This window comes from Chiroxiphia lanceolata, chromosome 10 (assembly GCF_009829145.1).
Source record: "Chiroxiphia lanceolata isolate bChiLan1 chromosome 10, bChiLan1.pri, whole genome shotgun sequence".
NCBI lineage: Eukaryota > Metazoa > Chordata > Aves > Passeriformes > Pipridae > Chiroxiphia > Chiroxiphia lanceolata.
This window is the reverse complement of record NC_045646.1, coordinates 7486910-7503479: the sequence shown is the minus strand read 5'-3', so window position 1 is coordinate 7503479 and position 16570 is coordinate 7486910. Positions and strand designations below refer to the sequence as shown.

Sequence of the window (16570 nt, the reverse complement as noted above, 5' to 3'; positions counted from 1 at the left end):
AGACACCCGAAAAGGTCCTGATAGAGCACAGCTTCATATAGTTGCATATGTCTCGTAAGACTCTCAAACACAGAAGATCTATCTCCCTGAAGACCCAACAATACAATTAAAAATAATATAAGAAAGATTAGAAGAGACAGCATGTGGACTAGGAGACAAAATATAAATTGCATGAGCATGTGTCAATTGTTTGTCCATTTTAATAGCACTATTACTTATTAAAAAATACATTATTACAAAGCATTCTATCAGGGAAACAGAGGCAGATGCCTCTCCCATGATGAATTTCTTGCAACGCAGCTACAGTTGCAGAGTTTCCCTTGTTGTAGGTTCTTGATTGTGCCCATGTATTTCAAGCTCTCTGTGCTACAAGTTCTGTGGCAAACTCTTTGGAAAGCTTAGGCTGTCAAAGTCCAAGGGAGAACTGTTTTTTCCCCCCCAAGCCTTTGATCGCAAACATTGTGAGGAGCTCTGCAGAGAAGGACTTGGGAGTGTTGGAAATTCTTTACTTGAAGGTTGGTGAGGCCCTGGCACAGGCTGTCCAGAGAAGCTGTGGATGCCCCATCCCTGCAAGTCTTGAAGGCCAGATTGAATGGGGCCCTGGGTAACTTGACCTAGTAGGTGGCATCTCTGCCCATGGCAGGGGGATCAGAACTGGATGATCTTTAAGGTCCTTTCAACCCCAAACCATTCTATGAAACATGATAAAAAAAAATAAATCTGTGCTACAGATATGTGCGTGTATGAGCAGAGAAACTTTGTATGGTATATGCTTGTTATCTCCCTTCATCATGTCAAACACCTTTGACATGACATACTTCATGAGGGCTGATGATCTCATCAGTCTTCTCCTTCTCTTTACTTCTGACATTTTCCATTATCTATGTTCTCTCTTCTTCTGTCTGACCTCAGCACTTCTCACAATAGCTATCTCTATTCTGCTGAAACCAATACTTATAGACAAGTATGCTTAACCCCCATGGTACTTGGAACAGGGAGATGTGGTGAAACTGATAATAGGACTGTGAATTTCACCAACAACTCTTTTTAAAAAAAAAAATAAAACTTATGTGAAGAACAACTGAAAAGGAGTATTTGCCATCCAGGGGCTCTGGCTTGCTGCAGCTCTGCACACTGACTGGGACTACCTCCAGGTTCTCCCAGTTCTAAATTTTCAAAATGTTTCAATATGATATTTCTCCATCATTCATACAATACAATTAGGAGCTTCATTTGCTGCTAGGATCCAAGCTTAGTCTAAAGTTGGAAATTCCAATCAGACATGGTTTTGTGCTGACTGAATGCAAACTTTAGGCTGCCTTTCAATGTTTATTTTTAATGGATTCTGAATGCTTCCACTAATTCAGGAACTCAACTGATTAAAGCAAGAGAAGGAGGACTTAGTTTGCTAAATGTAATTCCTGCTTATGGGATTTAGTGAGTACCCCTTATAGCTGAAGGAGGCAATGGGATTTGGTGCATTTAATGTCTTACATTGTCAAGCCACAACCACTGCCTAAATGCCACCAGGTTAATGCTCTGAGGGCAGATAGCAGGGCTAGCCTATGTCACATCCCTAACTACAGACAGGGTGTTATATTTAGGAGTTAAATGTATGAGATTTAGTCTTTATACATGTCAAAATAGATTGTTATATTTATATCTTAGTCAAGCTTTTATCTCGATACAAGTGTCACACATAACCTCAGCTAGAATCCAGGATATAGTTTCTGTTTTCGTAATTGCATTACTCAGATTTTATTAAAAGTAGAAAGGATTTGCAAAACTATCTCTTCCTGCTGTGAGCTATCAACAGTTTGGTTTCAGGAAATACTTACAGAACACACCGTATTCATGTTCTTAGGGGCTTGTAATACAGCAGTACCAGCATGGATGGGCAGCAGTATAAAACCTTACAATAGGAGTATTTGTAATTTTAGACTGGCTTCTAGCCACTTTGATGACTGCTAGTTGGTAATTGCACTGCTACAGTACAAAAGCTAATAACTATTCTGCATTTCTCAGAGCACAAATGGTATTATTTTTCTATAGCTTATTTTACAGCATAAATTCCCAGCATCCAAGATGAAACAAAGCACCTGTATGATTCTTGTTTCTCTTCACTTCTATTTCAATCATTTTATAAATAAAAAAAGTAAAAGACTACAGACGCTATTATTGCAAGAAGTAAAGTATCGTGATTCCACATTAATAGCTGAAACAAGTTTAAAAAAACGGACTATGGAAAAATATTTTCTCTTTAAAGCGGTGTGGGACAACTGTGTCTATTCATTACCCTTTTGCCACATCCCCTGGTTTCTTTCTCTTTGTCTTTCACACTGGCATCCTCTTAGCCAGTGTGCTGATATACAGCCTCCAACCTTCACAATTCTGAAAAATTTTTAGGAAGTTAATACTCCTTTATAGAAATGTTTTCTCACATCCACTCACCCACCAGGATCCCAGAGAGAAAAACATTGAACTCTCAGAAGCTGGTTCTGTTCTACTACAGAGCTGACAACTGCACTGCAAAGATTTCCTGTTGAGTGCTGAACCTTGCCATAAAATTCAGAAATTCCTTTACATCCCTCTAGTCCTGCTGCTTTTATTCCACTTGCTGCCAACATTAGGCAGTTTTTACAAAATGAATAATTCAGAAATAAGATATGATTTTTTTCCTTTGGAATTCATTCCTGGAAGCAGTAAACCATCACATTAAAAATAGATATGTCTAATGTAGAAAATGATGAAGAGGCATCATTAAAAAAAAAACCAGAAAAATAGGAAATTTGTTTTGATTGAACATATATAAGTTGGTCCATATTTCTTTTCACTGAGAGGGATTGACCAATGTGACTGAGTTCCACACAATTGTAATAAACATTCACTTCACATAGGTTTTTTCAGGAAAAATATAGCACATATTAGGTTTATTAACATCCCCAGCTTTTGGTGACAGTATTTTGTGAAAAATATTTGGAGATACCTGTTCCAGATGTTCAATTACTGGTCTCTTCCTGGGCTATATCTTTTTCTGTTACCCCTGTAACTAGAAGACTTGGACCTAGTAAGACATCCTGTTTGATTCAAAGGTGACTACTTTAATAATTTTGCATGGCATTGATAGTAACTTTAGTTGTGGGTCAAAGAAAGAAAAATTTTTTCATTGTGCTTTTTCCAGTCAGCCAGTGAACCAAAGACAACCATTCACATGCCAAAAGAGGCAGATGCAATCTGGATAGGAACAGAACATTTACAAGGGTGTTCTCATATAATTTGCACTGCTGCTGTTGGTGCTAACTGAGGAGAGGCCCCAGCAGTGCTAAATACATGTTTGAACACTGCTTTATTCAGATCATCTTATAAGGTGATCACTATTCCAGACCATTCACATATATTTTTCTAAATAATAATATTAAATCAATATATGAACATGGTAGGAGAAATGTCAGCACTGTACAAGAGCTACTGCAGTAGGGTATGTGTCCCTAAGAAGCCACAGCTGTGTCTTATTGGTCCACAGTGTAATTCTAACTCAGCAGTTCCATTATAGAATATTTCACATCCTACTTTAAGAACAGCACCCAAAATTTCTAGGTATGATGTTCAGTATAACAAACAGAAGAGAGGGCAATACACATCAGGAGAAACCTCCTGTTAGTCAAAAAATAAAACAGAAATGTGTAATTTTAGTTCTGTAACAGCATTTCTCACTCACTGAATGTGTAATTCTCAGAGGATTTCAAATGCTCAAGATATATTTATTGTAAAGTAAAATTAAGGGTCAAAAACTAGTCTAGATTACTATTCTATAGATTATTTCCTAGAGGAGTTTAGAGAGCTCATCCTTGAAACAGTGATTATCTGAAATTGAATGATTACATACAAGAGAACGCTACTGTGGTAGCAGGTGCTCTGCTGCCTTTTGGGCTGCACTACAAAAAGCAGAAAAGTAGCAGCAAAAAAAAAGAGGAAGGCCAGCAGAGAATCCCAAGGACACCGAAGGGAGACAGAAACTGAAAATTCATGAAATCCCCTCTGCATCACATCACACCTGACCTGAAGTGTGAACTCAGGAGAGGAAAGGTAACAGTCTCCCAAAATAAAACATTCCCCTCCAGATCAGCTGAGATCCCTTCGCCAGGCTGCTGAAATCCCTGTCTGTGGGAGTACTCAGCACCATCAACTCCCACTGGAAAAGCGAAACACTGACATGATGACATGAACAGCAGGATGGGTTTTGGGGATGTATCTCGTGAGGAAGGAGTAGGGAGCAACTCAGTCTCTCCATCAGAGCTTGATTTTCTCTGAGCTGAGAGCTCAGGTAGTCAGAAAACATGCTCTTCACTTAAGAGCAGCACTAGAGGACTTCGTGAGCAGAATAATACAAATTCCACGAACCGACTTCTTTAACTTATAAAAAATGTATCTATATATATCTTAGAGGATATTCCCTGTGAGATACAAGTGATGTACAAAAAAAATAGAAAAACTTTTTACATCTGCTATATATGAGGTCAACTAAGGTGAGCACAAGGCATACTATAACCTCAAAAGCTAGAAACTACTAAAAATTACCGTATCACATGGTATCACACAGCCCAGAAAATTAAAGCCACTTTCTCAATGGTACAAAAAGTCTTACTGCAAAACCTTGGAAAGAAGGTCCTCCTTCTCTTAGCTCCCACAATATTTGTAACAATTTAAAATGTCATCTGTAATTTGCTGATCTGGTGATATCTGTAATGTTTCTCATTAGACTTAAATGGCTAACTTGAAATGGTTATAAACAAGTCACACTTGGAAATAGGAGTTCTTAATTAGGCAGCTACAAGAAAAACAAAAGCCTGTCTTTTGCTCTTGATCCTTCTCTTTTGCACAGAAAACCCAACTGTGCACATTGCCTTTGATTCACAAATAAACAAGGAAAATTTGGACTAAAATTTCAGAAGGAATCACAAAATGCAAGTACTTTATTCACTGTGTGTGTCTCTGGTTTACATTTACTCTTAGAAAGCTCACATTTGCACAGAAAACAACGCCTCATTTTAATTAACAATTGAGTTCCTCTCACCTATCTCATATGTACACTATGTATTTCATAGCATACAGTTATCTTAATTTTTGAAATGTGCATATTTTTATATATGCATACAGACCTTTAATAGAGTTTCTAAAAACTCACAGCTTCTGGTATTGTCAGGATATTTAGAGAGTGCAAAAAAATATATTTAAAAGCCCATATAGGGGGAAATAAAGCACAGTTAATAACATAGTTGAGTTCTTACTCTTGAAAGGTAACATTTAAACTATATTGTCACAGACAATAGAGAAATAAAAGGTCAGCATTTGACAAAAATGCCAACACCAAAAAAACGCCTTAGAGAAAATAGCAACAGCCTCAGCAGGTACATGAGGAGTCAGTCCTCCACTTGTCAGAGAACAGAGACATGAAAAAGAGAGGGAGTTTTTCCAACACTTTTAGGATAACACAGTAACATTTGAAAGAAGATAGTCTTTCATATACTAAGGTATAAGAATAAATTCTCAGTCTACCACAGCCGAACTCTCTTCAGCCATTTGCACTGTTACTGACCAAAGAAAACTTATTCTATTAATGAAATGAGGCAAAACTCAAGTGTAGTTGATGAGAGGACAGTGCAATTCAGGAAGGAGTGCATGAGAATAACCCTAAGTTATCCTTTCCACTTCACTGACCATGAGTCAGCTGCTTTAATTTTTTTTTTTTTGCTATGTTCACTTCATGTTAAGGTGTAAACAGAAACGGGGAAATCAAAATCCTGGCCTTGCTGTGGACACTCTTAGTTTAGCTTCTAGATCAACCACAGCTTGTCAATGGCTTCAAATTTCAAACAAGGCAGCTCCCCTGTGGCCCAAGTAACATCCTCCTGCACAGGAAAGCACTGGTGTTTTCCAATCCTCCCATGTGCTTTACATAATTATTGGTAACTCTTCCTTACCCTACCCCATGCCGATACCACAGGTTGCCTCGCTCTTGGAAATCTGCATTCCCTCATCTCTGCCGGATGCTCTCTGGCACTGATCTCTTGGGACAGAGACACACATTTCTCAGTTCACTTGCCACTCATGAACATCTCTCCACAGGAAGGCAGGATGGGATTCACTCTCTTTATGAATATGCAACTTTAGTTAGTTAATAAGCATGTTTCTTGGAGCCTGAGATTTTGGCAGCTGCTCTGGTGTGTTATCCTACCTCAGTAACTCCCCTGTAGCAAACTTTGGGTTGAAGCACATGTCACTGGGCCTCTCACTGCTATCACCATCTGCGACAGCTTCTCTATTCCTCAATTATGTTCATGCTATCTGGGCTGAAAAAAAGTCTTCCAGTCTTTGCCAGTCTAAGCATATGCCTGTGTATTTATTCAAGTAATTTTTAACGATCTGAGTTGACAATACCATCTTTCGTATCATTTCACTGGGGTTTCATTAATATGAAGTGTCTGAAGCTTAATGGGAAAGAGTGAATTTGGGATCAAGACTTCCTTATTTATGAGATTTTCATAGCAAAATGGAGCAGCAGTGAATGCAAAATTCAGAGTGCTGACTGATAGACTGATTTCAGACAGTCACAGCACTGTCACTAGAAAAGCTATCTAAGGCCACTCTCTATTCCTAAATCCACCAGGAGACAACACAGTGAATTACTACTGGTCTACAACAGTAAACTAATATTTCTTTCCCTTTGCTGGCTCAGTTGCTCTCCTCAGTGGGTAGAAAACAAAGTGAAGATGCACATAGATACGTATATCTGAAACTCCACAACTACCTGTTCCCCTCCATGTGTTTGTAGCAACATCCCAGCCTATTCCTTGGTACAAGTGGCAGACACGAGCGAGCTTCTGCACCCTTTTCCCTCAGATACAAGTCTGGTAATTCTCTGATAATAAGCACATTTACTGAGGCTGTCTGCAAGCAATTCGGAAAGTGGTTAACTCATTCCTGCTCTTTCACTTGATTGAGATTGATTTTGATGTTCAAGAACAGTCTGTGGTAAATGACTGTTCTGGTGGAAGGGGACACAAGCAGCACACAGCACTGCACTACACGACTGAGGCAGATTTATTTTTTTATAGAACCTCTGAGGAGAAATATTTCTGACAATAGCTGTCATGCTATTGTCAGGCAACTTAACCTCCACAGTGCTAGGTTACTGTGCCCTGAGGTATGGGAGAGATTTAGTTTAGCTTTAACTACACAGGACAGAAAGGTGCTGGATTTGACATCCCAGCTGAAGAGGTACAATCCACTAATTAGTGCAATTGCACATCCAAGGAGGTTTCTATGTACCAGAAACCAGTTTTGAAATACAAGTAGTATAATTTGCATCCCAAGAAAGTAACAGCTAAGAAAGCTTTACAGCAAACATAATTGATGATTTAACTTTTTTTGCATATGAAATTTTAATTAAGATGTTTTGAGAATTAACAATTTCTCCATAAGAGCCATTTCCCATTACCAGCTGCTTTTATTACCTAGTCTTAGATATCATGCTGTAGATACAGAGTTTTTGTTAAACAAAATTGCTACCTTACCAACCAAATTAGGCTGCTATAAAAAGTGTGGACTCACCACTTTTTAGTTATACTGCAGACTTGCAGCCATCTCTAAATTGATAGTTAACAATTGAACTTTGTGATACTGTTGAATTGCAGAAACAAAAATAGAGAACTTGCTTCTCTAATGAGGAACCTGCCAACCTAAGCACAAATGGACTGCAAAATATAATGTCTCTTACAAACATTATTAGGTAATGTTAAATCATATATTTTCAAAACCTTGTGTAAAGTGAGTGAATAATTACATAATTTTCTTTTTTTCTTTAATAAATGCTTTTTACTTTATAAGCATGTAAAAATAAGTAAAATAGGTAAAAAAACTTTCTGTAGGAGAGGGTGAATGCCTGTTTAAGCAGAACAATATAGAGTGTAACTGATATCAGTGGTGTGCTGTTAGAAATAGATGTTGCTTTCAGTTACTTGTAGAACAAGCCAAATGCTACTCACTGTCATTGATATAGCAATGAAATTAAATCTACTGAAGCCAAAAAGAATATGGAACACTTGAAAATATATGCAAAAGAGCAGATTTATACAAATGTAACTCATGTGGTCCATTATGCTAAAAAATTATCCGAAACAGTAAAGGTTAAAGACCAGGCCAGATGGGTTCGGAGTAGCCTGGTCCAGTAGAAGGTGTCCCTGCCTGTGGCAGGGGGCTGGAACTAGATGGTCTTTAAGGTCTATTCCAACTCAAACCATCCTATGATTCCATTATAAGAATGAGCTTTTAATTGTCCAAGACAGATGAATTTCAAATTACATCTAGAAGTAATTATTTACTAATGCACTCCACTTTCATTTTTGTAATTACAATATTCTTGCAATATTAGAGTAGAAAAGTCCATTCTCCATGTTAACAGCACACGTCAGAGAATGAGGAATATCTTTTAAGAGCACACTCATAATACCTCAATTTTAAGAATTTGCTTCCTGAAGGTTTCCAAATTGTGTGATAAATAAGGGGCTAAATGAAGGGACAGCAGCATAATCCTCTCTAAATGGGTTTATATGATGCTGCTAATGCTGCTTTTATATGATGCTGTTAATGCTGGGTTGGCAGCATTAACAGACTTTAGTATTTCAGATGAGACCATTCTAAAGCTGAAAGTGCATGCAGAGGCCATCTCCAGGTCAGGGACATGAAGTTATTTTGCAGTAACACTGCCTGGTCTACTATTGCCATTGTCTGATAAGCAGCAGACTACTCTTTTTAGGGAATAACAATAAGGGGATAAACATATTCTACTATACAATGTTAAAAATAGAGTCTTATTCTAGCAAGTAAGTACACTAAGATTCAGAACCCTTTGTTACAAAGAACGTACAGCACAAGAGAGACAGGATGAATTTTGGGTCAAGGATATGGCATAAAGCCCCTTTGTGACTAAAGAGCTATAACAGTCCTACTCTGCCTCCATTCACTGTAGAAAGGACTCAAACCTTATCTTGAATAATAAATGGTATCAAGGGTATCAAATGTTTGTATCATGGTGGGAATCAAACGCTTGTATTATAGGAAGGGCTAAATCTATCCTGGCAACATTCAGAATGGAGACTGGAAAGAACTTGCATAGGTCAAGAAAATAAGTCCTAAAGGTATTTTGCAATCATAGACTATCCTGATCTGTTGTTTTCAAACCTATCATCTAGTATAATATATTTAAAATGTACAGGTCTTATCACAGGTGATGAGAAAGTGACAGTAATCTGCTTCAAAACAAACCCAGATCACAACCCTCTATCTACCCTTTGTTACTTTTTTGTTCCATTCATTCTCTGCCTCACCATCTTTCTATCCTTTTACATGTCAGAATCACATATGTTGGGATTAAATATCATTTTAGCATTTCATGTTAACAAAAAAATTCCATTCCTTTTGATAGGATTTGAGAAAGGTGTTTAACAAATGAGCCAAAGAAAAAACAAAAATCCTAAACAGAATTTAATCTTGTATTATTCTACACAAATCATGAAAGAATCTGTATGAAAGAATTAACTGAGGACAAGAATTTTGATCACATAATGTTTACCCCAGATTTATAGAACTCAAATCCTGAGATTTGCATCCTAATCTTCCATGCAAGTTAGTAGTGGTGACAATGTCTTTGATGCCCAAGCTGTTTTCCTTCACAAACAAAATCAGAACAAGCAAAATAAGTAATTTTAGAACCAACACAATTTTAAAGTGGTTCTGAGATTAGGTACCTAGCAAGAGACATATACCAATTCATTTGCTTAGATAAATATCCTATTTTTCAAAACAGTATGCAGAATTTTATCTGGTTCTGAAATAACAGGTTATCTGAACAGTCATCCTTATTCAATATTATTTCACCTTTATTAAGAAATATCTTTCTTAAGGGCTTTCAAAAAAAGAGTAAAACCATCTTTACCATGACAATAAGCAATGTGGACTCTCAATTTGGTAATGTAAAAGACAGAGGAAGCAACAGACGACAGTTATGTCCCTCCAACAGTTTTGATAAAAATTTCTGTTGTATTCATTAATGGTGAGTCAGTTCTTTTCTCAGCAGAAAACCACAGTTTCAAGACTTAAACAATCTTCAAACTCTCATACAATTGTAACTATAGGATAAGATCAGATTAGTATGCATGCAGAACCTTCTTCTAGCTCTGTAAGAGACTTTTTTATCTTTTAAATTACATTTATTTCTTTACCTCTCCTTTTCACCTTCTAAATGTCTGATGAGTCTCTGACCAATCCGGAGATAGAAAATATTGGGCTAATGGGACCTAATTCCTTTTGGCTACACAGGTGTACAACTGTGAAGTGAATGGTTTTATAATGATATCTGGAACAAGAACAACAAAGTCTGCAAATGCTGGAAAAAATACACATTTTCTTCTATGTTCCAGGCAGGAAGAGCAGAGATTATACCATTTCAACATCTGAACCTGCATCACTTTCTTTTAAAAGAAGAAATTGCATGATATTCTAGACGCAGTTATACTTCTAGTTGTCTTTTACTCATACTTCAAAGTATCACCATATACTTTTCTGAGCCTGGTCCCAAGTGAAGTAATAAAAAAAGAGAACCAACCCACAGACTGAACTCATCCCAGAGATCACTCACATTTTTCCTGAGATTGAAGACAGGTTGCTACTAGGTACTTGGAGACTGCCTTTTACATGAGGCCAAAATGTTGCCACATCTATGCATTTTATTTTTAGGAAATGTTAGTGATATCAAGGCACAACAGGTTCTGGAAATAGCTGTTTGTTTGGGGGTTTTTTGTTGTAAATAAACAGGAACTTTTGAGCTGCGCCATGCCTCGCTCCACATTTTTCTCTAGTCAACACTGCCTTTGCTATATTAATATCAATAAATTAGTGGTTTGACTCTTAGGACAACAGAACCGAGAGTACAGGAACCTCTCTAACAGCAGCAGAGTTAAAGGCAGAGATAATAAAAAAGCAGATCCAAGTAAAACTGTCAAAAGAAAGATTCGCAACGTCTATAAACATTTGTGACGAGCGTGTAAAAAGTAAAATGTTTTTCTCATGCTTTGTAGCTCAAGCCATTATCTGAGTTGAAATAAACACAGCTATTAATTTCACTGAGGATTACCCTTTTGCTACACCCATAAAACAGTTTCTATAAGATAGGCTCAGAAACAGATGTCTTGTAATCATCAGTTAAATCAGAACGATGTTCTATATTCTGCATTTCCTACGAAGACTACTCTCCTAAGTAAGAGGGAATTGATAATAAGCCTCTGATTTTTCCACATAAAATACCACCATGTCTCAGTTTATTTTCGTTGTTTGTCCTAAACAGACTGCAGACTTAGTCAGTGTTCTCTGAGCATTTGATGAAACAGAACCATAAAAATTGTGTAGCAGGAGGTGAGAAGCCCCTACCACTTCAAAGAACAATAAATCATGTGCTGGGAGGATGTGACTGAGCGAAACTCATCTTCACACAATATGTGTGCAGTAAACGCACATTTAAACAACAGACAGTACATTAGTCACCAATTGTTTGTTTTCAAAGTGATCTGAACTCCTTGAATTTCACTTGGACTAATACTAGAGGAATGTCTTATTCTAATTCAGTACACGCACTTTCATAGCAATGCAGCAATTAATAGTAACTAATTCTGTTCTGTGTACGTTATGCCTGGGGCTCTTAATACTGAAGTCAACATAAAATGAATCCAAATTATGGGGGAGAAAATACTTTAGTATTAACTCTCTGCTGAAGACTACCAAACAAATTTGAAATTGCCAATGATTTCGCAGAGTTCCCTGGCACAGACTAAGCAGAGGTGAAAAATACTGCAGCTACTCCCTAAAATTTTTCAAGTCATACACCATTACGCAGTCAAAGGACTCACCCCTTTGATAATGAAGTTCCAAATTGCCAAGAAGTCAACAAAATCAGGGCTAAAAAAATAGTTACTACATATTCACAGTGATCTTATTAAAAGATGACACACAGAAAGAAAGGAGTGCAAAACCTCTCATCCAAGCCTTCTATCACAAGCAGACATATTATATAACTGCTTCAGAAAAGGATCAGAACCTTAAACAACCTTTAAGTAGTTAGTTCTGTCCCAGATTTTCCTCTTCTTACCAACCTTTCTCTATATTCCAGGTTGGATTTACTATTTACACTTACATCATCATTATTGTTCCAACATTTTAGAGTGTTATCCTGCTCAAAACATACACTCCAAATAAAAAATTTTGTCTTAAGAGGGGAAAAAAACCTAGTTTCACATCCTACTCCTCCTATTTGCCTGAAGGAATCATACAAGTTTACAGAGAATGAGTGAGATTTGACAGAATTGTGTATTAATTTCCAGTCATAATTTGTGTTCAGATGCATTAAACACAATAAGTTTGCACAAGTTCTTAAAGGCAAAATGGGTCTTGTAGAGCTTCCACCAGTGATACTTTGGAAGTTGTCCCACTTGGCCTTCAGAATGAATCCACAGGCTCCAGAATGAGACAATTTTTAAGGGATCACAAATAATGCAACAGTTACTGACAGTCAATTAACAGAAAACTTACAGTGCCATTTCAATGCAAATGCTTCTTAAACTGGAATGTAATTTAACTACAGTATTGACATTTAAAAGGACAGAAGACACAACCCAATGAGGGTAAATGTGGATATTTATGCTCATTACCTTTTATCAGTTCTTGCCTCTTTCTTTGCCAATTTTCTTGTATGCAGTAAAGTCTTCCCTTTTCAATGATCTTAAATGATCTTCAAACTCTCATACGATTGTACCTGCAGGATAAAATCAGATTAGAACTTAAATACTGAAATCTGCTATTCTGTCAGTGTAAGAATGAAAAAAAAAAAAAAAGTAATGAAAGAGGAGTAGCACACTTTTAACTCAGCCAATGTGGATTTAGCTGCCTTACTGTAAATTGCTTCTTAGGCAAGTCTTCCTATAACTGCTTCCTTCTCTGTAGCCAACACTGTCTGTATTTCATCCTAATCTTATAAGAATGAACTCCTACAGGTCTTGAGTCAAAAGAGCTTGGATCATCCCTAACAGAAAGTTTGATAAGAGGTTCCAAAGGATGCAAGTACAATATGGAAATACTAGCTCAGGTCCTGAAAGCTGTCCCTGACAATGCTGCTTCCAGTTCAGGACATAGAGCTTGTTCACGTGTCTCCTCACCACAGTCAACTGAGCACTGCCTGAAGGAATTATGTTCCCATAGACCTTAAACAAGTACCTCACTTTATTAAGCTCATAATAAAAAACTGCCAAGAGCTTTGATGAAGCAGAATTTTCTGTTTCAATATGGATCTTGTATTGGTTCACAGAACTGCCTCACCATATGTTTTCTTGCTGTTTTTCGTCATATATAAGATACAACATCACTAGAAAACAGCAGAAAAGTACAGATGAAAAGAAAGACATATAGAGAAAACACAAATAGAAAAGCCTGAGGAGGGAAAAATACGAAGCAATCAACAGATCCCGTGTGAAATCAAGAGCTCACTGTTGTATTGTAGACACCTGAGCTCTCATGGAGCCATGGAGCTGTGTGTGCTCATTTTGAGAGGTAGAAATCTTAGCACTGCATAATTTAAAACAGTAAAGCCAAGTTTGTCCCTTCACTTGTTATTTTTAAATTGCACAAACCACAAAGATTTGTGAAGCATAAAGCCATTTTGAATAGGCTGCTTAATTGGTACTGTAAGTCTAATACATCAGCTGCTGGGAGATCTGGAGAGCAGCCAAGCCTCCCAAATTCAACACATACAGCAGCTCTGTCTGTTCTTTCTCCCAGCACAGGAGGATGACAGCTACTGCAGCCTAAAGTTATCACTGAACTTTCATAAAGTTTTTTTTTGTAAAAACCTTCCCAACATATTAAAGATATTTAAAGAGCAGAATGATGCTTCAAGATATCCTGTTGGCTTTTTTGGTTTTTAAACACTACCATTCAATGCCCAATGGGAAAGTTCAGGATAGATAGTAACTTTTTTCAGTATTATATCAAAAAATTGTATGGAATTATATTCATTATATTCATAAACAACAAGGTGTTACTTTGTTTATCCTCAACCAGAAAGGAGAGAGAACACATGAAATCAGTAATTCTGTCATACCTGTATCAGCACTGTCTGCAGAACACCTTTTTATGTCAAATTCCTTGAAAATTCTATTTTACAAAACCTTAAATTCATATGTGTCTATGTTGAGATGATTTCCAATGGCTCAGGGAATAGTGATGCATTGTAGTGTGTCAATTAAAGCTGAAACACCTTGGTAGAATCTTGGAAAATAAATGGAACACCACAGGTCTATACAAAGAAAGAATTTCTTTCTCCATTTATACACAGTTTTTTTAAAAAAGAAAAATTTAATCACTCCATTTCTTTCTGTACACTTTCTCACAAGAATAAGTGGTATAAATACGCCTGAAAAGTGAGTCTGGGACTCAAGTACCTTAATATTTGTCAAGAACAAACTTCTAACAATAATATGGATTTAGATAAAAATCCTTTCATTGCCTAGATGATGACAAAGAAGTTCTGCAATTAATCACTACAATTTAAATACTGCTGTCAAAATGTTAAACATTTACAAAACACTGGCTACTGGCTTTTCAGAAACAGCAGCTGCCAAAAAATAGAGCATTTCTTTACAAATTCCTACTAAGTGAGCATACTCCTGTGGAAATCTTTATTCCTATTCATTATCTGATCACAAAGGATAAACCTAGAGAAATTGTTATTAAGTTTTGAAGCCAATTGTCTTATAAATATTTAGCATCAAGGAAATACTCTGAACTCTACTCCTTATTTTACTGTGGAAATACCACCTAAAGGAACTGTTGCATTATTTTATTGTATCAAATAATGAAATACTGGCATGTTTCTCAGTTTTTCTCATGAAGTATGTTCCATTAAAACAAATAATATATTTTTTCCTTCATCAGTTCACATTTGTCTTGATTTGTACATAGGTTGCCATGTTCTGCATCACAGTTTTTTCCATCTATATATTGCAAATAAATAGGGAATTACAAAATTTATTTACTAAATTATTAAATTGATGTTTACATGAGAAAGTAACTTACCTTGCAAATCTCCACTATCAAAAAACTTTTCATTTTAAAGTCCTGGCAAGTGTAAAATTAGATGTTACAGAATTACAGGGTTTGAGCAATAAACTACTGTACCAGATAAATTCATATAGCATTTTTGCTTGCTAAGAAACAGCACTTAATATTGAAGGAGACCAAGTAAATAGCACATGAAAAATATAATAATTCTTCAATGATTATTGCAATGAATGTGCTAGAGATTTTCATTTCAACTGCAGTTCATAACAATAACAAGGTTGTCCTGACCATAGAAAAACATTTTTTATTGCTCTCTAATTCTTCTGCCTAATCACTTAGGCAAGAATTGACTACATATTATTCTCTACAGCGAATAGAGACCAAAATTTTCCAGCTTACATACCTTACATCGGACAAAAATATCCATATCACCAGAATAAAAAACTGCATTTTCCAATGAATTGGTCAGCTGTGTATCTCTCCAGCAGAATCTGAGAATTTAAGCTATTGCACTGCATTGGCTTTCTCTTTGGTATCCAGGAAATTGCTACTAAGTTCTAGTTTCAAAATCATATTTTACATACCATAGGCTGAGTAGCCAAAAATAAGTCAACCTTACACGCAATCTTTGAGGAAAGTTAAAAGAAAGATCTAGTAAAAAAAAAATAAGGTAGCATCGAACCACTTGCTTTGACTGGCAAATACACCAAGTCTGCACATAAAAAATAGCACAGAGGTATCCATTCCCCATTGTCCCATACCCACTTCAAACTGATGAGACAGATTTTATAAATGTTGTCAACCACTCCCAGGGTTTTGCAGCTACGTGTGTGGAAGATTAACAGCAGGCACTAATACCAGTATCATGACTCTTTTCAGGCAGTAGGTGAAACCTTGAAGAAAAAGTGGCTCTGTCTTCAAAAAAGTGACCTGACCTTTGCTTTGGTGGGTTTTTACTCTGCAAGAAATAAAAAGCACTGCATGTTTTCCAATGCATCCTCTCTACCTGATAAACTATTTTGTTCTATCACTCAGCACAAAAGGACTACATTTTGTAAAGATCCAGTGGCATGCTGTTAGTGCTAGCTAACGATAGCTCATGTGTCATACTGGAAACGAGCTTCATAGACCTGGAATATGTCATATGAATCATGAACAAACACGTAATTGGCCAAGAACCTTTGATATGCTTACCAATTAGAAGTAATTCTCATTGAACTTAATGTATTTAATTTTGCAGTTCTTTGGATATCAAAGGCATCACAAATCCAGCATGCTTATCATTTGTGACACTTCTGCTCTGAGAATTTCTTGCAGCATGCAAAGAACTCTCTGTAGGGTACCTGTGATGTGTTGCACAAGCAAGCTAATCTAATATTGACCTGATGATTAATAAAGTCTGTTTAGA

The 16570-nt window shown here is 36.6% G+C and overlaps 1 protein-coding gene across 4 annotated transcripts in view; it reads left to right on the top strand.

Moving 5' to 3' along the window:
• PEX5L (peroxisomal biogenesis factor 5 like) overlaps positions 1-16570 on the top strand; it is a 106607-nt gene that overhangs the window by 47277 nt on the left and 42760 nt on the right. For 2 of the 4 annotated variants that reach the window (XM_032697729.1, XM_032697730.1), the window contains exon 2: positions 16042-16107. The exons of the other annotated variants lie outside the window; for them this stretch is intronic. In XM_032697729.1, coding sequence (XP_032553620.1) covers positions 16042-16107 — 66 coding nt within the window. The remainder of the gene's footprint in view (positions 1-16041; positions 16108-16570) is intronic. 4 annotated transcript variants of the gene reach the window in all.